Source organism: Punica granatum, chromosome 7 (assembly GCF_007655135.1).
Source record: "Punica granatum isolate Tunisia-2019 chromosome 7, ASM765513v2, whole genome shotgun sequence".
NCBI lineage: Eukaryota > Viridiplantae > Streptophyta > Magnoliopsida > Myrtales > Lythraceae > Punica > Punica granatum.
Window position 1 is genome coordinate 21,540,782 of NC_045133.1, and position 24,179 is coordinate 21,564,960.

The 24,179-nt window shown below is 39.3% G+C and overlaps 5 protein-coding genes across 13 annotated transcripts; 3 read left to right on the top strand and 2 right to left on the bottom strand.

Moving 5' to 3' along the window:
- Positions 1–601: 601 nt before the first annotated feature.
- On the bottom strand, positions 602–1,940 carry LOC116213307. Of its 4 annotated transcripts, none has more exons than XM_031548190.1 (3): positions 1,815–1,940; positions 1,359–1,671; positions 602–891 (listed from the first exon to the last, which is right to left on the bottom strand). In XM_031548190.1, exons 1-3 carry the CDS (start codon positions 1,923–1,925, stop codon positions 887–889), a joined length of 429 nt encoding a protein of 142 aa, XP_031404050.1. In that variant the 5' UTR covers positions 1,926–1,940; the 3' UTR covers positions 602–886. The 4 variants fall into 4 exon arrangements, with proteins under 4 accessions (XP_031404050.1, XP_031404047.1, XP_031404052.1 ...); XM_031548187.1 differs by having other exon boundaries at positions 602–916; XM_031548192.1 differs by having other exon boundaries at positions 602–916; positions 1,359–1,687; positions 1,815–1,888.
- A 5,887-nt stretch (positions 1,941–7,827) lies between these two features.
- LOC116213155 (bifunctional nuclease 2-like) lies at positions 7,828–11,477 on the top strand. The gene is made up of 11 exons (XM_031547998.1): positions 7,828–8,136; positions 8,561–8,875; positions 9,078–9,248; positions 9,351–9,400; positions 9,514–9,570; positions 9,654–9,719; positions 9,860–9,934; positions 10,222–10,340; positions 10,515–10,606; positions 11,059–11,122; positions 11,226–11,477. Exons 2-10 carry the CDS (start codon positions 8,581–8,583, stop codon positions 11,109–11,111), a joined length of 978 nt encoding a protein of 325 aa, XP_031403858.1. The 5' UTR covers positions 7,828–8,136; positions 8,561–8,580; the 3' UTR covers positions 11,112–11,122; positions 11,226–11,477.
- Positions 11,478–12,526: 1,049 nt separating this feature from the next.
- LOC116213151 (phosphatidylinositol/phosphatidylcholine transfer protein SFH8-like) lies at positions 12,527–17,501 on the top strand. Of its 2 annotated transcripts, XM_031547990.1 has the most exons (14): positions 12,527–12,881; positions 13,578–13,878; positions 14,211–14,310; positions 14,416–14,682; positions 14,776–14,853; positions 14,940–15,041; positions 15,157–15,206; positions 15,317–15,416; positions 15,530–15,628; positions 15,732–15,845; positions 16,028–16,160; positions 16,438–16,847; positions 16,965–17,039; positions 17,154–17,501. In XM_031547990.1, the coding sequence occupies exons 1-14, from the start codon at positions 12,848–12,850 to the stop codon at positions 17,169–17,171; spliced, it is 1,881 nt and encodes a 626-aa protein (XP_031403850.1). In that variant the 5' UTR covers positions 12,527–12,847; the 3' UTR covers positions 17,172–17,501. The 2 variants fall into 2 exon arrangements, with proteins under 2 accessions (XP_031403850.1, XP_031403851.1); XM_031547991.1 differs by lacking the exon at positions 15,157–15,206 and having other exon boundaries at positions 14,940–15,004.
- A 355-nt stretch (positions 17,502–17,856) lies between these two features.
- Positions 17,857–20,488, top strand: LOC116213152 (bifunctional dihydrofolate reductase-thymidylate synthase-like). Of its 4 annotated transcripts, none has more exons than XR_004158008.1 (8): positions 17,857–18,503; positions 18,581–18,956; positions 19,058–19,102; positions 19,282–19,347; positions 19,472–19,600; positions 19,689–19,826; positions 19,989–20,021; positions 20,147–20,488. XR_004158008.1 is itself a non-coding variant. In XM_031547994.1 (8 exons), the coding sequence occupies exons 1-7, from the start codon at positions 17,944–17,946 to the stop codon at positions 19,997–19,999; spliced, it is 1,311 nt and encodes a 436-aa protein (XP_031403854.1). In that variant the 5' UTR covers positions 17,860–17,943; the 3' UTR covers positions 20,000–20,021; positions 20,147–20,488. The 4 variants fall into 4 exon arrangements, 2 of the variants coding, with proteins under 2 accessions (XP_031403854.1, XP_031403853.1); XR_004158007.1 differs by having other exon boundaries at positions 17,859–18,503; positions 19,915–20,021; XM_031547994.1 differs by having other exon boundaries at positions 17,860–18,503; positions 19,703–19,826.
- A 16-nt stretch (positions 20,489–20,504) lies between these two features.
- Positions 20,505–22,562, bottom strand: LOC116213153 (protein HYPER-SENSITIVITY-RELATED 4-like). 2 transcript variants are annotated; one of them, XM_031547996.1, is made up of 4 exons: positions 22,179–22,562; positions 21,431–22,093; positions 20,914–21,314; positions 20,505–20,708 (listed from the first exon to the last, which is right to left on the bottom strand). In XM_031547996.1, the coding sequence occupies exons 1-3, from the start codon at positions 22,473–22,475 to the stop codon at positions 20,937–20,939; spliced, it is 1,338 nt and encodes a 445-aa protein (XP_031403856.1). In that variant the 5' UTR covers positions 22,476–22,562; the 3' UTR covers positions 20,505–20,708; positions 20,914–20,936. The 2 variants fall into 2 exon arrangements, with proteins under 2 accessions (XP_031403856.1, XP_031403855.1); XM_031547995.1 differs by lacking the exon at positions 20,505–20,708 and having other exon boundaries at positions 20,729–21,314; positions 22,179–22,561.
- Between the last annotated feature and the right edge of the window lie 1,617 nt (positions 22,563–24,179).

The window sequence follows — 24,179 nt, forward strand, 5'->3', positions numbered from 1 at the left end:
GTATGGCTAAATAAGATTTCAAATTTTAACTAAGCTCACTACAGTAATTAAGTTATTTAGCAAATAAAACTATTAGTTGCCAAAGATCCAGAGTTAGTTGCCAAATCCTGTAGCAACTAATATATTTTTCGTGGCACAGCTGTTGCAACAGTGAAGTAGCTAAAAGCTCTGACGACTAAATACATGTTTAGTTGCTAAATGCAATTTTTTTTGCAACTAAGACAAAGATGAGCTGTTGAAGATAGGACTTTTAACAATTATATCATAGTTGTAATAAATTTGAAATTGTAGTTGCTACTTGTCCAATTCGGTTGCTTTAAGATGATTTTAGGGTAACTATTAGCTACTACCATATTGGTGGCTAATTTTCTAAAAAACCAAACTACAATTAGTTGCAGATGATCTAACCTTCTACAACCATGCGTTGGTTTGCAAAGATGTAAATTTGGGTTGTTAAAATGCATATTAGTTGCTGTAGGTCATCTCTAAGAATACATATAACAACTAATGAAGGTATTAGTTGTTAAAGATAAAGATTTTACAGCTCGCTGCACCAATTGCACCTCCATAATATTTTTCATGCAAAACCTTGCAACGTTAATAAAAAAAAAATGAATCCAATACCACATCAACCTTTCCAATAGTTTGCTAGCAAAATATTTAGAATATGATTTTTAATACAAAATGTAGTTTCATTAGGGACTATCAAGCATTCACAAGTCATAAAGTAACCCAAATATCAACCAAATCCCAAAATATGACAAAGCTAAATCATTTAGGTAAGGGTCATCTCACAAAGCAAGACCTCCCTGTCTACCCCAGTGTCCTCCAAAAAGATGAAAAAGTCGGTCCCGCGAAGCTCCTCAAGCGTCTCCTTGCAGACTAGTCAATCTGCAGCAATGAGATAACTCTATTTCTGCATTTGATACAGCTTAAAAAAATTGAGTAAAGTAACTGAACCAATTTCCGAGTTGAAAGAAAGGAGCATGTGAACTACAAGTTGAAAACAGAAGCATTCCAAAATCAGGATGCAACTACTCTAATATGCTAGCATTAAGGCCAAGGTGAGTGGTAATTATTTGCTCGCCCTGTGAAGATCAAAATCTGAATGTATGAAGAAGAAAAACTTAAACGAAAGGAGCATGTCTGCAGAACTACGTCATAACAAAAAAAATATGAAGATAGATCAAATTGCTCCAACTTTAATATGAAGATCAAATTTTAACTTTAAACTCCAACTTTGTATGAAGATCAAATTGCCCATCACATATTAATAATTTACCAGATTGTTCAAATTCAACTTAATACAGCTTCAAGTAAAATGTGAAGGATAAGTAGGTCAGGAAGGGTGAACTTACTATGGGCTGAAGAAGTCGAATAATCACCAAAATCTGCTTGGTCACCCATCAACTTCTCCACAATTTTCTGTAGCCAATCGATCTGTTTTTGCTGCGCGTCAAACTTCTCTTGCTGCTCCTCAAGTTTTGCTTGCAGCTGAGCAGTCGAATGAGCATCACTGCAGCAGTTCTTAGATCGAGGATGGGGCTTGGTTCCCCGACCAAAGTCCAGGCACGTAACCTGATCTGCGGCCAAGTATAATTGCGAAATCTCAGCCTCAGTCATTCCTTCCTCACCATCTGCCACGTTTCTCTGTAAGCTCACCATCGATTCCTACAAACGAACAGAGCTGCACATATTCCCATCTATAACCAGAGCAGGTAATGACCTATATGATTTTGTTTTGCACTAAATATGTTGCCTATGACAGAAAATAAATCGTTTTATAGCATTTCAGCAGAAAATAAGGAACTCACATATCTCTCTCGAGCACCTTCAGCTGCCCAACCATTTTTTACCTTGATAAACCTCCTTGTACAGTTGAATTCGGTCGCAACCCTGCATTCACATATATACCTCTTATACATGGTATGATACTATACAAAAAAAAAAAAAGAAGAAGAAGAAAGAAACTAGAGTAAAAGTATTTACATCAACATACCAACTCATAACGTGCAGCCACAAAGCTTTGGCTGCCTCTTCTATGAACAAACTTCAACTTCCCTCGATTCATACAAGCTCTACTTGAATGATCCTGTCGAAGAGAGGTTAGTGGCAACACGAGATACACATCTAGGTAGGTACTTTTACGACATATCAACAAAATAATATTCACCTTAAAAGGCTGAGAATCAAAATGATCACACAACCACAACCAGTCTTCAAGCCTACCGACAAAATGCTTGATTGGGTTCGCTCTCCCTGCTTGTCCTCTACCACACTTATTGTAGTGCTTGTGGCAACGAGCTCGAAACTCTTAATAGCGATCAGACATCATCTCATTGACACAATCTTTAACATGCTTCAAGTCCCACTCAATATCGACCCTAGCCTAAAGATAATCCACATGTAAGATCTAAAAATAATCCACATGTAAAAAAAAAAAATTTAGTGGCAGGATATAAGTTCACAAAGAGAAAGGAGCTTGCAGTTTAAAATAAAAACTTCTATATCACTGTTCCATCACTACAACAATCATCTACTTAGATCTTACTTGAATGAAAACGACCAAAAAGGGACTGACTTGAATGAAAAGGACTAAAAAGGCAGGTGCTTAGCCATGTGGAACCTCAGGATCATTTTTCACGCCCTGTGAACCTAAACAAATATATCATAAGAACTGCTTACAATATAATTGGAAAAAGAACATAAGCACCGACCCATCCAAGGAACAATCTTAAAATGCTAGCAAGAACATTCTCTAGAAAAGTGGAGGCTGATAAAAGTAAATAGATAAACAAAATTAAAGGTAACTAAATTCAAGGAGAAAAAGACTATCTAAATAAGAAAAATTGCAGATGGGTAGGCACTATCTGAATTAATGGCGTTGTCATTCAATTTCACAATCATATTACTCGATATATATATATATATATATATATAATGATTTATTTTAGGTTCGGTGTCTTTAAATGGAAATATATTGCAAGCAGTTCTATATCATTGTAATATAGGCTTACCAATACTCGCTTGTTAAGGACATTCTTCTCGGTTTCAGGAATTTCTGTCCAACCATTGACTCTCACCGGGGCAAACTGCCTTACAATCGCACCTATTTCGCGAGATAATTTTTCGCAACTGGGCCCCACCGGTCGATTAACTTGCTCTGGTATATAAATTTTAGGCTTTCCATTTCTCCTAATCAGCTTCTCCATTTCCATCTTCTCAAGCTCTAACATCGGAATAGTCGTCGTTCAAGTAAATCCATCGAAAAGCTAATATATATATATATATATATATATATATATATAAGTAATTAATTTATATAATGGAGAATGCAAGTTGAGAAAAGCTTGGATCCTTGGTTTCCTCTCTATGGAGATATTATGGTTGAAAGACATCCTCATAGTTGACCATCTTAGGCTTTGGCATTTTGCTATCAAGCCTTTTGGATTTCCTGATTTCTTAAGAAATAAATATTAAAAGCATTACATTTCATAAAAAAAAGATTCTCAATAAATTTAACTATTTTCACGTACCCGCGCAACGCGTATGTCACCTCCTTGTTTGACTATAATTTGCAAACAATACGTAGACTATACATTGGCAATCTCAGAATAAGACTACCTTGATCCTCAAGATAGATATCTAGTAAAATGTACTCTAAGTAGACATTCCACTAATGAGAGGCTCTAACATTCCCATTATTTGATAAAAACTAAACTTCGATCAACAAATTCATTGAAAAAATTTCAATCAACAGAACCATTGTACAGGAAGTGTAATGAAACATAAAAGCAATGAACAATAGATCCTTGAATAAATGGAGATACAATTAGAAAAGATGGCATATTAACACCAACCGGTCCTAGCCATCTGCAATTTAATCAATATAGATGACAGAGGCCAAACTAAAGAGGGACTAATGGAACTTACCAACAAAGGAGAGAATGGGGTTTGAATTACCAATCACTCCTCTTCGTTGTTGTGGTGTTAATTACCAATTAACATCAACCCATAATTTCACCAATAGATTCCCCTCCCAAGACAGGTGCTCTTCTTATCTTATAAAACTAAAACTCTTTTTTTGCTGAGACAGCTGTCAAGCTGAGATTTTTTAGGCTCTTCTTTTTTATATTAAAGAGATTATAATCAATCAAATGTATTATAAGGAGCATTGAATAGCATTGGCACTGTTGGTTTCCCCTCGTTAATTCGGTGCTGATTCTTTTAACCCAAAAAAGTAAAAGAAAAAGTAAAAGGTCCTCAAATCATTTTATGGGTCCCAATATTCTTTTTCTTTTGTTCAATCTCACTTACAGTAGACTAAGAAATATTAGGTGGTGATGAAATTCATAAAAAGAAGAAAGAAGAAAAATATTGTGTGTAAATATGTGCAATTTATAATCAAAGAGTAAACTTTAGTTCTTAAAAGCTAATTATGTGGGGAACATTCATATTTGACAGTTAAAGATGAATAATAATAAATATATATTTTAATATATGAAATAGAAAATATTACAATTCAATATCTTGATTTATTCATTTTAATAAGAAAATCATTATATAAAGATTATGACCTTAAATGTTATGTTTTACCAAACTCTAATAATACATATGAAAGTATTTTATGTGTATCCAATTTAACAAATTAGTTAATTCGTTGAAATAGCTAGAAAAATAGCAAGATACGATTACTTAGTAAGATCTATACATATTACGATAATAAAATATCAAAAAAGAAGATGTTATACATATTCTGATAAAGTGTTCTGATTATGTGTATATGACGCATGTTATAGTATTATATTTTCTATTAAGGATACTAGTCTATATTTATCGTATTAGTACAAATAATTTTATTTTATATACTCCAAATAGAAAGATCACATCATAAATATTGAATAAACTATATATTCCTGATATATAATGAGATATATTCATATAATTTAATCACAAGAATTTGAATTTTTCTCCTGAGGCATAGTGCGGGTGCTCCACACTAGTTACAAATAAAAAGATAATTTTTCCTTAAAACTCGCTTCATCAATTACTTTCCAAAATTTCATGTTTTTAGCTTAATATTTCAAAAAAGAAACACAAATGAAAATTGGAAAAAAAAATTAATATAGCTGCAAAAAGCCAAAAAGATTAAAATAGTAAATTAGAAAATAAAATATGTAATTCTTTTTTAAATACCTATAGGATCTATATATTTTAGTACTTAATCAATAGTAATCTATTGGAGTTACTTACATAAGATAAATAATAACTATAGTATCTATATATAGATATATATTTTGCGGGTTTCGACAATGATACTAATTCATTTTAGGCGTAAAGGCCCAAAAACATTAAAATAGTAAATTAGACAATAAAATAGGTACTTCTTTTTCAAATACCTATGGGATTTATATTTTGATATTCAATCAATAGTAACATATTGGAGCTACTTTTTTTCGGTGTGAATCATGATATCTAGAATTTTACTTAGGCGGAACAAGCGTGAACCGTTTGAATCAACTCTTACAATAATTCCTTTCTTTCAAAGGCTAATTACATAAGACAAATAATAACTACTGTATCTATATGTTTTCTTACATATAAAATCTACTTAAAATTGTCGCATTTTACAGTAATTCCTTTCTTTCATTTGTTTAATTTACTAAAATTGTGCATTTGATTTATATATTACCACCGCCCAATTTCATAACGAAGCCTTTGTTTCTAACTCCGATTGTCATGTTAACCATGGCTATGTGATTTCAACCATTGACACTTTTTGATAGATATAAGATATTTTCAGAGAGGGATCAAATTTTTTAGATTCTTCTGAAATTAAATATCTATGCGGGTAATAGAAAATATGAGGGGAGATTCTTCCTGTGGGGCATTTTCCCATTCCTATTTCTGGTCCCACATGTGTCAAAAATTCCCCATTTTCCACGATTGATAATTTTTTGTTCTTTTCTTTGCCATCGGCTGAGCCGACCTTTTGAATTGTTAAGGGGTCGCTCTCTAAAGTTTAGATATTTTATTCGCAGCAGTTCCCTAGAAGAGTAAAATTGAAATATTATATATGTCACTTACCATTTTTTCTAGATCAAGACTAAGACAAATCGACCACTTACCAATAAATTAACCACGTTACGACCAAATTTATATGCAATCACATGCCAACAACTCTGTTTATACGCGGGTAAACCAGAATCCGTCAAAATCAAGTATATGAGCTCAATCATGTATCAGAAGATCTAGACAAATTCTTGGCCTAATGATTTGTGAAATTAAATAAAATAATTGAAAAATGTGGAGGCCAACCAAAGTTGAGTTTGAGTGCTAAGTTTCATTTTTTAGCTTATCTGCACGTTTTATTTTCATAAACTATTGTACTTTGAAGTCTAAATAATGCGGGCCAATTCAGATTCGATTCAAGCTTGTCCACTAAGAAATATATATATTTTTTTTAATCTCAATTTACAATATTTGAACTTAAGAAGAAGTAGCGAAGCACTTGAAATAATCCACGATGACTCTATCAACATGTTTTGGGCGCAAGGTTTCCTTGTAAGTCAAGCAACACTAAATGCTCTACCAAATAATTAAACTGTCTTAAATGTACTGATTTTAAAGGTAGCTTCAAATATTTTCATTTGATAATATTTATTATCTATTATAAAACTTGAAAATCTATCATCTAATTTCTCTAGAAATTTATATTTATTTAGAAGAGTGGAAAAATAAAATGGCCGATATATATCGAATGGAATTACTTTAAATATTTTGATTTTGGCAAGAAAAGAGTGGAAGAGACATGAAAATTGATATTCTGGAGAAGGACACAGAGAAACTTTTTTTTTTTTTCTTTTTCTTGAGAGGGGAGAGAGGAGCCTTATCCAGACCATCCCAGTGAATAAGTGCCCACGTGGCGCTCATCTAAGAGTCTTGTAATTCTCGGCCGCCGGCAGCCTTTTTTGTTCTTGTCCGCTGAGGGAAAGGGCATTCTGGTCAAGTCCTTTCGCCAGCTCTTCCTCAATGGTCAGGAATGCCCTTTTCTTTTTTTTTTTTCCACTGGATGACTGCCCTCCAGAAAAGGGCAGGTAAATCTTCTACTACTTTACTACTACAAATAATAATAATAATAATAATCTTACAAAAATACCGTATCTTTTTTCATAAAATTCTACATGCGCCCACTAACATTTTGTAAAAAACAAGTGACTCCTCCTTTTGAAATATGAAACTCAACATTCATGATTTTACTAACGTAACATATTATCTGATGACATACTTGCATATATAATGATATGTCATTTTTTTATTTCATAGAATAATAAAAGATATTTTGGAAATTAAAAAATGAAAAAAAGGCAATCACCAGCGAGGACCATAGCGTTTTAGGGGACGATACTTACCCTTTGGCTATTGCATTGACTAGCAAGGTCATCCACGACCTCTGAGGCCACCGACGACCTCAACATTGGTGTCGATGACCGATAAGGAGGCCCCTTACCCTACGTATTGTGGGGGATCTCGGAATTAAGAGCCCCCTTGATTTGTGGAGTGGGGGCCTCCTCTTCGGCCACCACTCCCACTGGGAAGATCCCCAGCGGCCAACATTACTACACTTTCTCTTTTCTATATTCACCTTTGAAAAAATCCATTAATGGGAAAAGGATAGAAATGCCATTGACACGTCGATGAGGGGGCATAAACGTCATTCCGACATACTGCAATTGACGACAGCTCCCCCACTGAAAAGGATTTGCTTCAGTAGGCCCCAATTTCCTTTCTTAAATATAAATATTAAAATTAATTTCTTCTTTCTTCTGCTATTACTAACATCATCATCATCATCATCAGAGGGAGAAGGAAGTGAAGAATCTTTCTTATCCTCTCGCCTCTTCTGCCATCTCTCCTATCCAATACTTCGTCCGTCCTTCACTTCCGATTCCTATCAGTTTCATCAGTCTCAGCTTCCCCGCCTTCCACCCCTCAGCCTCACCGCCCTCCGATCCGATTCCACCCCCTGGAGAAGTGTCAGCACGCCGATCGCCGTCCAGTCTGATTTGAATGCTTGGTTCTCGGGGAATCTGAGCGGGAACTCGGGATCAGTTCAGTAGCCTGGTTCAGTCGGAGGTGCGTCTCACAGTTCTCCTCATACTCTTGCACTTGCTGTGCCGCGATCGTTGGGTTCAGTTAAGATGTGGGAATAATCGGGATGCTGGAGTGGTTGTGTTCGGGATGATCGGGTGAATTTCCTTGTCTGTTGATTGGTTTGAGGTATTAGTTGGAGCGTGAGCTGTTAGGTAACGGGTTTTGGCTGTCGGTGAGCTGATGTTTCAACTCCCGCCAGTTTCCTTGTGCTGTGGAGTTATCCGATTAGGGGTAGTTGGGATTTGAATTTGGTGTCTGTTTGTTTGCTTTACCAGCTTCAGTCTTATTCCAGCTTCCCCTGATGTGTCCGAATCACGGGCTCGTGTTTTTGGCGTATAAGCTAAATTTCTCTTGCTTATTTTTAATAAATCTTCTTAAGATCGACTGTTGATTTTGTCTGTTGTAGTTTTTGAAGAAGAAGGCGGTATGGGGTCTCTGCAAGGACCAGTTATTTGCCCGATCCGTGCTAAACAGGCTGGAGTTTACTCCGTGCCGGTGAATGGCCCTTTGTTGAAGCCCAGGCTCCTCAGGAGTGAATTGTGGGGATGCAGAATGTCCTTTAGGCAGAGGACTGACGGTGGTGTTATCCGGTGGTTGGTGGCTCGGAGGCGCAAGGCACCGCAATGTAGTTTCAGTTCATCATCAGATGGAAATGGAAGCATGGCCGAGAATTTCAATGAACACGATGAAGATTATGTCAATTCCAGTATCGTTGAAGCTGGTATGCTCTGATCCCTTGCCAGTCGTTTTCTTTTTTAATTAAATGGAGTCCGTAGATTATAGCAGATTGCTATGCAATTGCTATAAATAAATAAATAAAATTGTAATGCATGGTTCAATGTTTGCAATATCGTAGTCTGTGTTGCAATGTATTATGTTCCGAGTACATGCCTAATGTATTTGTACCACTGTGGTATGTATAGTTGAGGTGAAGAGTGGAGCAGATGGTTTCATGATAAAAATGCGGGATGGTCGGCATTTGAGATGTGTCCATAATAACCCCCAAGGAGGACATTTACCCGATTATGCTCCTCATCCTGCAATAGTGCTGAAGATGGAGGATGGAACTGGTCTCCTTCTTCCAATAATTGTTTGTAAGTGCATTGTTTTGCATTTCATTAGAACGCTTTAGCTCCTGCAAATTTCTCTTTTTCCCTTTCATAGTAATATATGTCATATATATCCCTGGATTGCAGTGGAGATGCCGAGTGTTTTGCTCATGGCTGCAGTGCGCAATGTTCAGATCGTATGTTTGGCCCTTTCTTTCCTCTCTCTCGATCAACTGCATCTGTACTTGTGTTCTTTGGTCATGCATAGTAGATTGGGGAGCTGATGGTCTTTTGAATTTTGTGGTTTTAGGCTAGACCAACCCTGTATCAAGTCGTGAAAGAGATGATTGACAAGATGGGCTATGAGGTATATTCATGTCTCCAATTCTTTGCTCGACTCTGTCAGTGAGCAGTAATAATTTTTCAAGTGTCACTCGTTCATATCCACAGGTCAAACTTGTCAGAGTTACTAAAAGAGTCCACGAGGCTTACTTTGCTCAACTATACCTTACGAAGGTAATAGTTGCTACAGATTGCACTTCATCACAATTATTATGCATCTCCATTTCCATAATTTGAGGAGAAGCTTTTAAGGGAATCGTTAATGTCAGTCTTAATTTGAATGTCTTTGCTACACTAATTGGATGTGGTGACAGGTGGGTGATAAAACAGATTGTGTCAGCTTTGACCTTCGTCCTTCAGATGCCATTAATATTGCAGTTAGATGCAAGGTAAAATCCTTGTTGGATTTATTTGGTTATGAAGTGCCTATATAGTACACTGACAACAGAGTGAAGACAGATTCAATTCAGTTTCTGCTAAACTCGATTAGATCACTTGGACTGCATAGAGAGAATTACATTCTTCTTCTCATGTTAGATATTCAGCCATAATTTTAATTTGTTGCATAGTACATAGTGGTGATTTCGTTTTTCTAAACGTGGTCTCATTTGTGGGTGTCGTCAATTTTTTTTGGTCCATACTCTGCAACTTAATTTTCCCTACCACGTCATTTTAGGTGCCAATACAAGTTAACAAGTACTTAGCCTATAGTGACGGGATGAGGGTTATTGAATCTGGAAAACTGTCAGCACAATCTCCTGCGTCAGACGGCTTATTATTCACAGAGCTTGATAGGTATGTACCATTAGCTGTGTATTTAAATGGAATCAGTTTGTTACTGGGTCAATGTGTATATTTTAAGCTTTGTACGAGTGACAGACGACTAGTGAATAATTAATAATATGGGTTGTCAATATGTTGGCTGCTCTTGCATGATATAATGATTGATTGACGATTAATTGGTTGCAGGCCCAGTGGCCAGCCATGCATTGAGACAAAAGAGTTCAATCTTGTGCGCAACATGCTAATAGCTGCTGTTGAGGAACGTTATAGAGATGCTGGTATGTCAACTTGACAGAATTCCGACTACTAATTTTGCCACCTCCGTTCTTATTATCCAGAAGGTGGAATCTTGTTTTCTCAATGGCCATTTTATGAAGTCTGCACAAATGAACAAGTTGGTGGGTCATATTATCCCAATGTTGTCAAGATTGGTCCTTGTATATACGGTATTGGAAAACTCTTGCAATGTAGGGTCTGTTTGGACTAGAGCTCTGTCAACCGATTTGCAAAATTGTGGACATACAAAAGATTGCTCGAGATTATAAGGAAAGGGAATCATGCATGTGAAAAGCACCATAACTTGATAGCTGATATGAGACTTATTCGTATTTCTCTACAGAGTGGTGGTAGTTTTGATTATGTAATTAGATCAGAGCATATCAGCTTATTCATATGTTAGCATGCTGATCTTTCAATTTATTCGGTCAAAACTTACTCTCTGTCGTTGCAGCTCAATGGAGGGACAAACTGAGTCAACTCCGAGCTAAGAGGAACTTTACATGACACGATGCTAGGTCTCGCTGTCTTTTTTCCGTGCTCTCATTGTCAAAACGTACTTGTTACCAGAGCTCTCACTTGTTCCTGAACTAACAAGTTTACTTTGTTTTTTGTTCCCAGTTACTAGAGCTGAAACTGTACATAAGGACAATTATTTGGAGCCACCGAGGATGCCTCGTCAGTGATCAATCATGTCCACCGCCCCTTGCATATATATATATATATGTGTAATATGTAATATGTATGTAGCAAGATTGTGAATATGTATATGTATGTACATGTATAGACAAATCTCCCAGCTGTTATTATCATAATATCGAACTCAGGAACTGTATAATTCTGAATATATGATTCCAGGGGGTTTCTACTGAACTTGCCCATCGTGGGTCTCGGTTTCCTTTCCTTGAACTTATCATGATCAATTCAGGGGACTAGGGCTACCATGTCGAAGGTGGCCCGTGAAGTGAGGCGGTGCTTCGAGGAAGAAAATGCTGATGAAGTTTAAAAGGGCCATTGGATCAAAATATAATTTGGTAGGCAATGTACATAATTGTGCTCAACTAAGCGTGTTCAGGGCAATCATGATATGGGTTGTTCACAGCGATTAATTAAGTGAACTTTGCTTAATCCTCACTTCTGTTTGTTCTTTAAACAAATCTTGAACCGCTGCTTGTCCATTAATCATTACCATCGACCTCGAGGGGGACCAAGAACATGATTGTGAACACCCCGGAATTTGCGAAAAAAGACATCATGTGTGTCTCTAGGTGAGCTAGTTATGCAGTAAGATCCGCATGAATGGACCAGGTTACGCATGAATTGAACCGGTGCAACAATGATTTTGATGTTATTCGATCGGAAACAAATGTAATGAGGGATCGAGTCCGTCGAGTTGATAATGTAATTGGTTTTTTCGAAATTATGCATCCCATGAAATACCGATTAAAATACTCTTTATTGTTCCACATGCACTGTATTATGACTTGATTGCATGTCTCTTGGACTTACATGGTATTCACGTGAATCAATCATGAGATTAATCATGCGATGTTCGTTATTAAAAAAAAATGTAACTTAATTTATTAAATTTAGTAAACTAATAGCAACCGATACTATCAGTTTTATTTTATTAATCATTATTAATTAAATTGAATTTAAATCAAATAAAGCTAAAATAGAAGCCTAACGATGTCAAACATCTCCCGCCAAGGCGGCGTACGCTTGGGGGCAAGGAGAGTTCGACCTCCAGGGAAACATTGAAACAGTAGCTGCTCCCGGGAACGTGCACCAAAGTAATGACGCCCCTGAGTGGGACCCGCTATGGATTGCCAAAAGGGTGCATCCGCCGGGCCTACACATATCGGACACCCGAACGGGGCCCACCGCTGTAAATGCCCGTATATAAAAACCGGTAGACTCACGCATATGCAGAGGAGAGACCATCACGCATTCTGTCGCGGCGTCATCGTCCTCTCTCTCTCTCTCTACGTCGGTTGCTCCCTCTCCTCTGCTCACTGCTCACTGTCTTCTTCGCCATAGCTCTCCCCTCCCACCCCTCTCCCCCATTCACTTCCCTCTCGCAGCGCAATTCACCGTCTCTCTTTCTCCAGCTCGTGAGCAGCGTGAGACTGAAGACACGCCAACGCCACCTCTCCCTTTGAGTGCCGCTGACTCATTCCCCATTCCCCCCGAAGCTTTGATCCGTTGATCGGTCTGAAAGAGCGTTCGGGCAGTCGTCGATCATGTCCGGCCCAGTGGATCGTTTCGCTCGTCCGTGTGAGTCCATTGCTCGTCTCTTCACCGCTTTCGTTGCTTTGAAATGCGCCTGCTTTGCTGAATTCCTCTCTCTGTGCTCGGGCGTTACTCTTCCTCTGCTTGCTCTGTAGATGTCATCATGTAAACTGCTAAGAGAGTTAGATTTGGCCGGTACCGGGTACTAGGCTCGCGAAATTTGTCCGGTGTGCTCTGTGTTGTTCTTCATTTGACGAAGCGGTAATCCGTTCCTAGAGTTTTGTTTATTTGGATCATTGAGAATGAGATTGAATCATTCACCGGTTGGTTGTTCTGGTGAGATTCGTTGGAAAGAGGAAGCAGCATTGGTCAATCTTCTTCTAGATAATTCTTTCTACTCATGTCTTTTGAACTGCACCGATATGAAAGCGAGGTGTTTCCTAGAGCAAGCTTGTCTATTACTGGCTCATTACTTAAGAATTTTGCAACAACTCGGTCTGCGGAACAATTCATACACATGGGGAAGTTGGATATCTGGTTATACAATTATTAAGCAATGCTGACATATATTCTGATCCTGGTTTAGATATAGAGGTAATATCTAGCGACTTTCTATATGATTACATGAAATTGTTCCACACCGTCGGGTGTTGATTGCTATTTGGCATCTGGAATTTAGAAGGCTATGGAATTATGGTTTATCTTGATGATGTTAACTGGATGTTTCGCCAATGACTGAAGGCTTCGAGGGCTTCTCCAGTCATGACGAACGAAAAGAACGCAGGTCAGATTTTGAGACTTCGGAGGATGACCGTAAGACAAAGATCGGGAATCTGAAGAAGAAAGCTATAAGTGCATCTACTAAATTTAGACGCTCCCTCAAGAAAAAGGGCCGAAGGAAGAGTGACAATCGGCTTAGTTCCGTTTCGATTGAGGATGTTCGAGATATCAAGGAGCTGCAGGCAGTGGATGCATTTCGACACACGCTTCTCTCTGATGGGTTGCTGCCATCTAGACATGATGACTATCACATGTTGCTGAGGTTTACCTACTATCTCAAGTTGTTATTAGTTTTGTTGCATAAAAGGAAGCACTGCGTTTATGCGTAATGCATATGCCCTGCAATTGGTCTCTTATTAATCGAAAAGTTTAAAAAGTTAATGAAAAGAGTGAGAGCAAACCATCTATCTTCCTGGGGTCATATTGTAATTCTTATTGTGTAAAAAAAGAAATCTTTACAGAGACCCTGCTCTTCATTGGAGGTAATTCCAAATGCAGTTTAAAAGTCTTGTAAAATGCTAGAGAGTTGGCAGGCATCATAATATTCTTGTTTATTGGTATTTCGCTCTTACTGTCAGCATCTTTTCCTTTTAGATTCCTGAAGGCAAGGAAGTTTGACATAGAGAGAGCAAAATGCATGTGGGCTGACATGATTCAATGGAGGAAAGAGTTTGGCACGGACACAATTTTGGAGGTACTTATGTTTCATACAGAAATCTATGCTATTTTAACTTTCTAAATATCTATTTCCATCAATATTTGGATGCTTATGATTGTGCTTTTATTTTCATATTTCCAGGATTTTGAGTTTGCTGAGTTAAATGAAGTTCTACAGTACTACCCTCAAGGTTATCACGGTGTTGACAAAGAGGGCAGGCCTGTTTATATTGAAGGGCTGGGAAAAGTTGATGCTAACAAGCTCATGTTAGTTACTACCATGGACAGATATATCAGGTACCACGTCCGAGAGTTTGAAAAGAGTTTTGCAATCAAGTTTCCCGCCTGTTCAATTGCTGCGAAGAGACACATAGATTCAAGTACGACAATTTTAGACGTCCAGGGAGTGGTATGTCCTTAATCATGTACTGTTTTTTCCTACGTAGTTATGATCTGCTTTCATTTCCATGCCTATTTGATCATATTAACCTTTTGCTTTTAGGGTCTTAAGAATCTAACAAAATCTGCTCGAGAACTAATCATGCGACTGCAGAAGATTGATGGCGACAACTACCCTGAAGTATGTGCAGGGAGATGATCTTGTAATGTTCTTCTTCCTCATGACAAGAGAACATTTTTCATCTTTTTAATCTTTCTGTTCTCCAGACTCTCTTCAGAATGTTTATCATTAATGCTGGTCCCGGTTTCAAGCTGCTGTGGAGCACGATCAGGTCTTTTCTTGATCCGAGGACAACTGCAAAAATTCATGTATGTCTAAGATAGTCACGGAAACTGTTATTCCTTTGTTGCCCAACAAAAGATAAAGGCACCTGATTTGTATAAACATTCTACTGATGTACTGATATATGAGATTTTCATTCAGGTTCTTGGTAATAAGTACCAAAACAAATTGCTTGAAGCAATTGATGCGAGGTTATCAAGTTTCCCAATGTTTCATTTCGTACAGAAATCTCCTCATCATACTATGTTGGTTATACTCCGAGTCAATTATGTGATTTAAAGCTTTGTTTTGGTTTGGATAGAGAATTACCAGAATTTCTTGGTGGTAGCTGTACCTGTATCGAGGAGGGTGGCTGTCTAAGGTCTGATAAAGGCCCGTGGAAAGACCCCAAGATCTTAAAGGTCCGTACTCTGATCGGTGATATTTTCGGATAAAGCACTGAACAACCTGCTTTGACCTTCGTAGGCCTTATGCAACTATTGCTTGAATGAAATACTGTTTTGTCTGCTATTAGATGGTTCTTGGTGGTGAAGCGCAGTGCTCCAGACAGATAGTGACGGTAACAAATTCTGAAGGAAAAATTATTGCTTGTGAGAAGCCATGTCGTCCCATGGTACGTTCAGTTAGAACTGCATTTTAACATATCATCTAAAATTTAGGATTACAATGAAGTCACTTATTAACTAATTTCACGCATGATATTTCGGTTGATACAGATGAAAAATAGCGATACATCGACTGCAGAGTCAGGATCTGAAGTGGAAGAAATTGCTTCTCCAAAAGCAACCAGGAGCTATTTACTTCCAAAATTGACTCCAGTCTCCGAAGAAGTATGCATTAGTATGCAGCGAACGAAAATTTTGGAATTCTCTCTCTCGTTCTCAATGTGGAGATCTAGCATGATCCTTTTCTCTATCTTCAAATGCATTCTCCAGTTACGGCTACTAGGACTGAATATACTCCAAGAGCAGGATCCCTAATTCGTCTCCTTTCTTCTTTGATGTTTTCGTAGGTGAGGACAATAAATAAGGCAAGCTATGGTGATGCTTTCTCGGAGTACGATGAATATGTTCCTATGATCGACAAGGTTGTGGACACAGCATGCGAGAAACGGGTACCCCTTCAAAAGCTACATGCTTCTTCAGGTAGGAAATATTTGGCGCTATCGAATGGATAAGATCTTAATTTAATTCAACTCATAATAAGTAAATTTTGCATTTTATTTGTAAGTTTTAATTTCAGAATATGATCTCTAAGAGGTTAATCTGATATGAAGATATTTATACAAAATATGCGCTTTGACAGTCTAGAATAATTGTGCTCCGGCGATAAGGTCTTTCTGAATCATCAGGGCCCATAGGCATACTTTACCTGCAGAATACATTTTCTTCAACTGATCATAGCTGTCGAAATCCTATACAGGGACATCTGCCTCACCTGCAGAAGCAGCATCTCCATCTGGCATCCCTGCTCGTGTTTGGGCTATGATTCTGGCATTCTTTATCCATATAACTACTCTCATGCACTTGGTTGTGTCCCGAGTCACGCGGAAGCTTCTTCCCAGCAACACTTCCGGTAGTAATGCCAGTGATATTCCAGATCCCAACATGGTCGGACCCAGAGAGGAAATCCATCGTCCCCCTTCACCTGCACCGAGCTTCTCAAAGATGGACCTCCTCTCATCTGTTTGGAAAAGGTTGGGCGAAGTCGAGGACAAGGTAGAGATGCTACAGGCGAAACCTCACGAAATGCCATATCAGAAGGAGGAGCTTCTCAATGCGGCGATTTGCCGAGTAGATGCATTAGAAGCAGAGCTTATTTCCACGAAAAAGGTATTGATGCGTATTCTCCATAATTATGCTGGTTCGGGAAGTAAAGCAGACTTATATTTCACGTTCCCGAATATTACACTTTCATTAAGGTTCCTTATGCCATGAATGCATGGGCAGGCTTTGTACGAAGCACTGATGAAGCAAGAAGACCTCCTTGCTTACATTGACAGTCAATCAGAGGCCAAGTTGCAGGTGATGAGATTGTGCAACTTCTTAAACTATTTGTTTAATATTCATATAATCACGTTTAACGTTTAAAAGACGAAGAATCTGAACTCGGTTTTTGTATTAATACTCGCAAAGCAGAAAACCTCTTGTTGGTGAAGAGAGATCGACTGCTGTACAGAAGGAACGGCTCCTGCGTTTGAGATAACACAATGTCGGTTGGCATCACCGAGGCTGCTTCTGGTTCGACTAAATAGTGAGACTGTTCTCTTCTATTCACATTCCACTCCATCCTTTATAATCATATCTTCTCCATTGAAAGTAAATAAGCTCCTCCGGGAACTTCCCGAGCTTCTTGTAGCGTGTTGTCAAGTTCTTTGAATTCGAATGGACGAGAAAAAAAGATTGTACGTGGGACTATGTCTATTGTGCAGTGTCGAAAAGTGGAGCATATTTGCTCAGGGCAAGCAGGTTATTCTTTTAGGGTTATGCGACCGATTAGCCTCAGTTCGCGAACTTATGCTTGCGATTTCAATAAATTAGTCCTTACCGACTCTCATTTCCTCTAGAAACAGCATTGCACGGCTTTCGCAGCGATAAAATCGGGTATAAACTTTCTACTGAATAATATACAGAATGTAACATCAAATTGATTTCGATATTCCATCACCTCCTTAAGTTAACGAATTAATTCCGATTTTAATCGGATCATATGCAACGACTGCCATTAGGTCCGGTCGATGGATAATAATCTCTTAACTGATATTTCGTATACTCTCCAAATAAGCGAAAGAAGAAATTTTAATCAAATTATGAGGGGCAATTTCGACAATTCGTTGGAACTCCCAAGCAACTGAATGATGATCGATTGAACTGAATTCCTCCATCTCCATTGAAAGCAAGCATCAGAGCTAAACTTCACCCGCCGCAGATGCTTCAATGGTGCAGAAGCTCTGCTCCGTCCGGCGGGACCCACGTCCGGCGCCTCCGTAGCCGACTTCATCCCTCAATTGATCTACTGACTCCTCATCGGTGGTCCTACCGTAAAACATTCTCGACTATGCCTCGGACGACAGCCACAGTCAGTGAAGGTGGCGCCGGTGACCTCCACGCGCCCCGGAGGAGCTACCAGGTCGTGGTGGCGGCGACTCGGGATATGGGGATCGGAAAGGATGGGAAGTTGCCCTGGAAGCTGCCCCGCGAGCTCAAGTTCTTCAAGGAGCTCACTTCCGCGGTGGCCGATCCCGGGAGGAACAAGAGGAATGCGGTCCTGATGGGTAGGAGAACCTGGGAGAGCATCCCTCGGCAGTTCCAGCCTCTTCCCGGGCGGTTGAACGTCGTGCTGACTCGGTCCGGAATCGCTGGAGTCGAGAGCACCGAGGATGTCCTGCTGGCTGGGAGCGTGAGCTCGGCTCTGGAGTTACTCTCGGCGTCTCCTTATTGTTCATCGATCGAGAGCGTCTTTGTTATCGGTGGCGGCGAGATATTAAGGTAAACTGTTGGAAGTACTTCGAATCCTAAAATGCATCTTGAACTCGGGATCTTATTGAGAGATGCTTTTGGTGCAGGGAGGCGCTTGATGCTCAGCTATGTGATGCGATTCACATTACCGAAATCGAGACTGACATCGATTGCGACACCTACATCCCTGCTATCGATTTGTCCGTTTTCAAGCCGTGGTACTCCTCTTTGCCGGTTGTTGAGAACAATATTCGATATTCGTTTGTAACGTATATTCGCGTGAGAAATTCCCCTATATTAGAATCTCAACCGCTCAGTGGCATAGAGAAGTTCAATGTGGAGTGCTTCTCGTTTCTCCCAAAGATGATCCTTGAGAGACATGACGAGTTTGCGTACCTTAAGCTGGTTCAGGAAGTCCTATCAAGTGGGACTCGAAAAGTCGATAGGACAGGTACTGGCCTTATGTCGAAATTCGGTCTTCAGGTATCATTATATGTTTTTTCCATAACTGCTGTTTGTGTTGTTTGTTTTCAAAAGAACCTCTACTTATGGAAATGTAAGAGCTCGATTTTTACTGTTCATAGATGAGGTTCAATCTTCGGAAATCTTTTCCTCTTCTTACAACAAAGGTAACCATTTCTCTTCGTGGTCTCTTGCGCATTTTCGATCTTTAATTTTTATGTTAACCTTATGGGACTTTCAATTCATTAGGCTTACTTATGCTGCTTAAGGAGAGTAAGTGAATTGCATACAATTCGTGATTGCAATTAATCACCTTTAAGTCATTCATCTTCCTGTCAATAAACAGAGGCTATGTTGGCAATGGACCGTAGACGAATTTCTGAAGTTCATTAGCGGCTCAACCAACGTGAAGGTATCAGATAGGTTTGCGAAATATATAGTAGTTGGTTCTCGGGAGTTCACTGAAATTAGTTTTTAATAAACTTGCACCCATCACTGTTTCATCAGAACTTACATTTACCTAATTTCTTGATCAGTTGTATGATGCTATCGACAAGATTATGTCCTGTACAGACGATCAAGGGATCATCCTCTTGAGCTACAATCCATTGTCAGATACCCAGTCAGACTCTGCTGGCCTCCCATATTGTCCCTTAGTCGCTCAGGTACCTACACGAGTAATGGCACCCTTATTATTCATCTCTAAACAGATTTAATAGGAATCGACAACAAAGTCAAATATACAATGTTTAGTTTCCATTGTGCAGTTTTACGTGTCCAATGGAGAAGTGTCCTGTCAAGCGTACCAGGAATCAGTTGATGTTGCCCTGGATCTTCCATATAGCATTGCATCGTGTGCTTTGTTGACTTGTACCATCGCTCATTTTTGTGGTACGTTTTAGTACGAGTTTGTTACTTATTTTAAGGATATCTGATGGGATTTTTTGAGGCATTTGGTGACCATAATCCGTGTTAACAGGCCTTCGTTCCAGTGATCTAATCCAAGCAGTAGGAGATGCTTATGTTTCTGACTGTCACATCCTACCTCTGCAGGAGCAACTTGAGCGACTGCCCCGCCCTTTCCCAGTAAGTCATGCTGAGATTTATACTGCCAAATTACCTCCTCATTCCTCTCCAGCCAACATCATCATAGGCACCTATCTGGACGAGCCTCATAATACTTGCATTTTGTTGTTTCGAATTTGATACAGTCTTTAAAGATTGATGGCCGGGGGAAGGATATCGGCTCGCTCACAGCAATTGATTTCGAACTTATGGACTATCATCCTTGCTCCTGAAGAGGGTACAGGTTGCTTACGGAGATCTGAAGACTGCATAAAGCTTGGAAATCTAACAGATACTGGCCTATTGAAGAAGAAGAATTTTCGCTCACAGCAATTGATTTCGAACTTATGGCTTCGAATTTTATTTTGCTGTGATTATGAAATAACATCAGATGAAAGATAGCATTGTACATAGCAGGCAACACGCTTGCATTGATGTATTCTTTACTTGTCCAAACATTGCATGAATGAATTATCTGTTCCGGTTTATGCTTGTTGTACATTGGCCAATTACATTCATTTTTCTTGTGGACTCGATGATTATTTGTTCCGGGTTATACTATACTCCGGTGTTGTTCCCAAAGTGACGGGTACTCTCTTTGACGGCAACCCGAGCTAAAAGCTGGGGTATACCTGAGCGAGACCCAGTTACAGCTCCCCCTCCATTTCCAGCAACAAGTCTATCCATTTCATGCGTCGAATGTAGCAACTTGCAACAGTTGATGCAAGAAAACCAAATTAGTCACATTGGACAAAACGGATTCAACCAAATTAATGATGATAATTTGATGTAATAAATGTAATCAGATTCAGTTAAATTAAAGGAAAGGTGGTGTGATCCACCTAATTAGCAAAATTTGGACTAATGACTGCTCTCTAATCACTTGCCCAAAGTTCAGTTCTAGGGAATGTACCGCCTATCCATTGCAGAACCAGTTCACAGATTATGAACCGACTCAGAGTCATCCAACTTGTGCCGGAGGAACTCAACAAGTCCTCTGAGTGTGACCTCGGGATCCTGAGATATCATCAACTCCCCTGCGATTGCTGCTGGGGTCGCCTGATCCTTCTTCAACAGGTTCTCGATGTCTGCGAATGAAGGATGGTCCTGAGTTATTCCGAGGTAATTGTGTGCCAGAGTCTTGAACCCACTGAAGGTGCAGTAGGACATGTGGATGTGGAGGTCCATACGACCGGGTCTCAACAGTACCGGGTCGAGCCGGTCCTTGTGATTGGTTGTGAACACGATTATCCTCTGGTCCCCGCAGCTTGACCACAGCCCATCAATGAAGTTAAGTAGGCCCGAGAGAGTAATCTGTATTGCAACACGTAAGTGGAAGAGAGGGATTTGCAGAATATATACATTGTAAGAGGGATAGTTGATCTACCGCTTATCCAAAAAAAAGGGGGGAAAGTTGATCAAAATTTTACCTTATCCTCATCCAATAGTTTCGACTCCTTTGAGCAATCGATGTCCTCGATCACTATAATCGACTGACTACCTGTCCCGATCAACAGCCTCCTCAAGTCCGAATTGCACTGCACCTCATTCAAGTCCAAGTCATACACGTCAAACTTGAGGTAATTGGCCATCGCAGCCACCAAGCTCGACTTCCCGGTCCCAGGTGGCCCGTACAATAAGTACCCACGTTTCCAAGCTCGTCCAACGCGCTTGTAATACTCTCTCCCGCCTACAAAACTGTTGAGATCCTCGATCAAAGCTGCTTTAATATTGGGTTCCATGGCGATCGTATCAAATGTGGCAGGGTGGCTGAGATTTATCAATCCCCAGTAGTCAGGCCCGTTGTAATCGACTGTATGGAGCTTCACTGCCTTCCTCTGTTCTCTTATCTCCTTGGCTCTGCTGAGGATCCAGGGGAGGTAAGATTCCAGGACGAGGTCCCGGTGTTTCTTGGAAAACCGAAGCAGAAAGTGCTGAGATTCAAACTTCGAAATCGAGCTCTTCTTGCGAGATTGTATAGGATGTGATGAATCTCGATTCCGTGCCGACATCAAGATCCATTTTAGCTTCATGCCCTTGAACGTATCGACCAGTTCTTGATCCCTATCCATACTGACCACCAATTCATCTTCCTACAAGCAGGACATAGACAAACGAAATTGGAGATTTTTGAAGACCCCAAAATACTAACACTATTATCATCATCACTGTTGTTACCTGTGCCGGCTTGTACACGTCGATACGACTTGTTGATGGGGACAGCTTGGTGCCCAAGTAAACGGTTGCAGCCTCAAATATCTGATTTGGGGCTAGCCCATTGGAGTCCCTAATGAGCAGAGTGAGCTGGGACGAGACCCGGCTGGAAAGAGAACGGAACCACAAGATCAAGTAGGTCTCAACCGCATCAGGCAGGCGATCGGCCAACCGCAGCGCGAGGGTGGATAATGCCAGAGAGGCTGCAACCGATACAAGGGCTTTACAGGGATTCGGAAGGTTCTCCGATATGGAAGACATTTCACCTTCGTTCCTGCTTCTTCAGGAGTTGGATCTATTGGGATTCAAGAGATCCTTATACGTATATATGTATGTATATATATGTTTTATATTCTTTCGGTGGAATCATGTTTGCTTGGAGGATAAGAAAAACTCTGGAGGGTTGCAGAAAGCTCAGAGCAACCGACTATGTGCTGAAAAGGGCCGCTTAATGGGCCGTACAGTTTGGGCCTTCTCGTGGTCTAGTTCTACGATGCAGTTGAGCGGAGAGACAAGAGTGAGTGCTCCTGATGGGTCATATCGGGGTGGCCCGGTGAGGTCCCGAAGGCTTTACGAAGCTCGAGCTTGCCGAGGGTTGGTAAAATTGGGTTGCCGATAAAAATGGCATCGTTACGGTTCAAGAGTGAGCTATTCATAGTCAACAGAGCCGCTATTATCGGCTCTACATTTTTGAAGAAAGAGTGCTACCTAGAAATGCAAATCCAACAAATGGGACCAAAATACAGCCGAAAAAAGCAAAGGGACCAAAATCGAACATTAAGCAAAAGGCAAAGTACCCTTTGGTCAATGCGGCCGTACGATTGTTTGCCTAGAAAGGAGGTAACATATTATTAATTGAATAGTTGAAGCAAATAATTCACGTAAAATATTTCATATCATAATCACAATCATCTATCTAATTTACAGAAAAATAATTTTAAAATTCTGAGTTTAATTAATAAAAAAATAATAATCACAAAATCTATAAATTTTTAAAATTAGTATTAAGTTGTTTTTTATTCTCAATTACATTTTATGTATTAAGTTTTGTAAGTTTGAATAATTTTCGATAAAATGGGTTCAATGTGAGATTTCTTAATTGAACTTTTATAAAGCAAACGTTAGATTTTTAAAATTTATTTTAAAATTTTAATTATTCTCAATTTCCTTAAAATTATGAATAGTTGTTTACTAATGAAATCTAGAGGGTGGCAATTCATGTTGTGTCGTGTTTGTACGTGTCGTGTCTAAACGGGTTCGTGTCATCGAAGTCATAACCCATACACAATACGATTATTAAACGGGTCAGGTTTTGCAAACCCATACACGACACGTTTATATCCGTGTCAACCCGTTTAGACACGTTTAAACTCGTTTATCAAAACGTGTCATAATAGGTACACGTATGCACGACACGATTATAAATGTTATCCGGACACGTTAACACAACTTGTTTATCCTATCAACTCAGTTACCCGGATACATTAACACGACATGTTTATCTGATTAACTCGTTTACCCGAACACGTTAACACGACATGTGTTGAATTGAGTGAAAGAAAGGAAAAGAAATTAGGGTAGGGACTTAGGAAGTTAGGATTACATAAGAATATTTTGGTAAATCCAAATACATAAACGGATTAACGGGTTACATGATTATAGTAACACGATTAAACATGTCTAAATAAACAGGTTTAATTGTGCATAATCGGGTTACACGGGTTCAACCCGATAAGACAGGCTTATTAACCGTGTTTAAACGGGTTAGACCCGTTTAGACCGATTATCAAAAATGTCCAACCCAAACCCGTTTAACTCCGTGTCGTATCCGTGTCGTGTTATCGTGTCGTGTGAAATATTGCCAGCCCTAATAAAATCTCTAAAATTATGATTATTTATTTACTTATAAAATAAGGATAAGTGATAAATATACTTGTTTGGAAATATTTATTTCTTTATTGACAA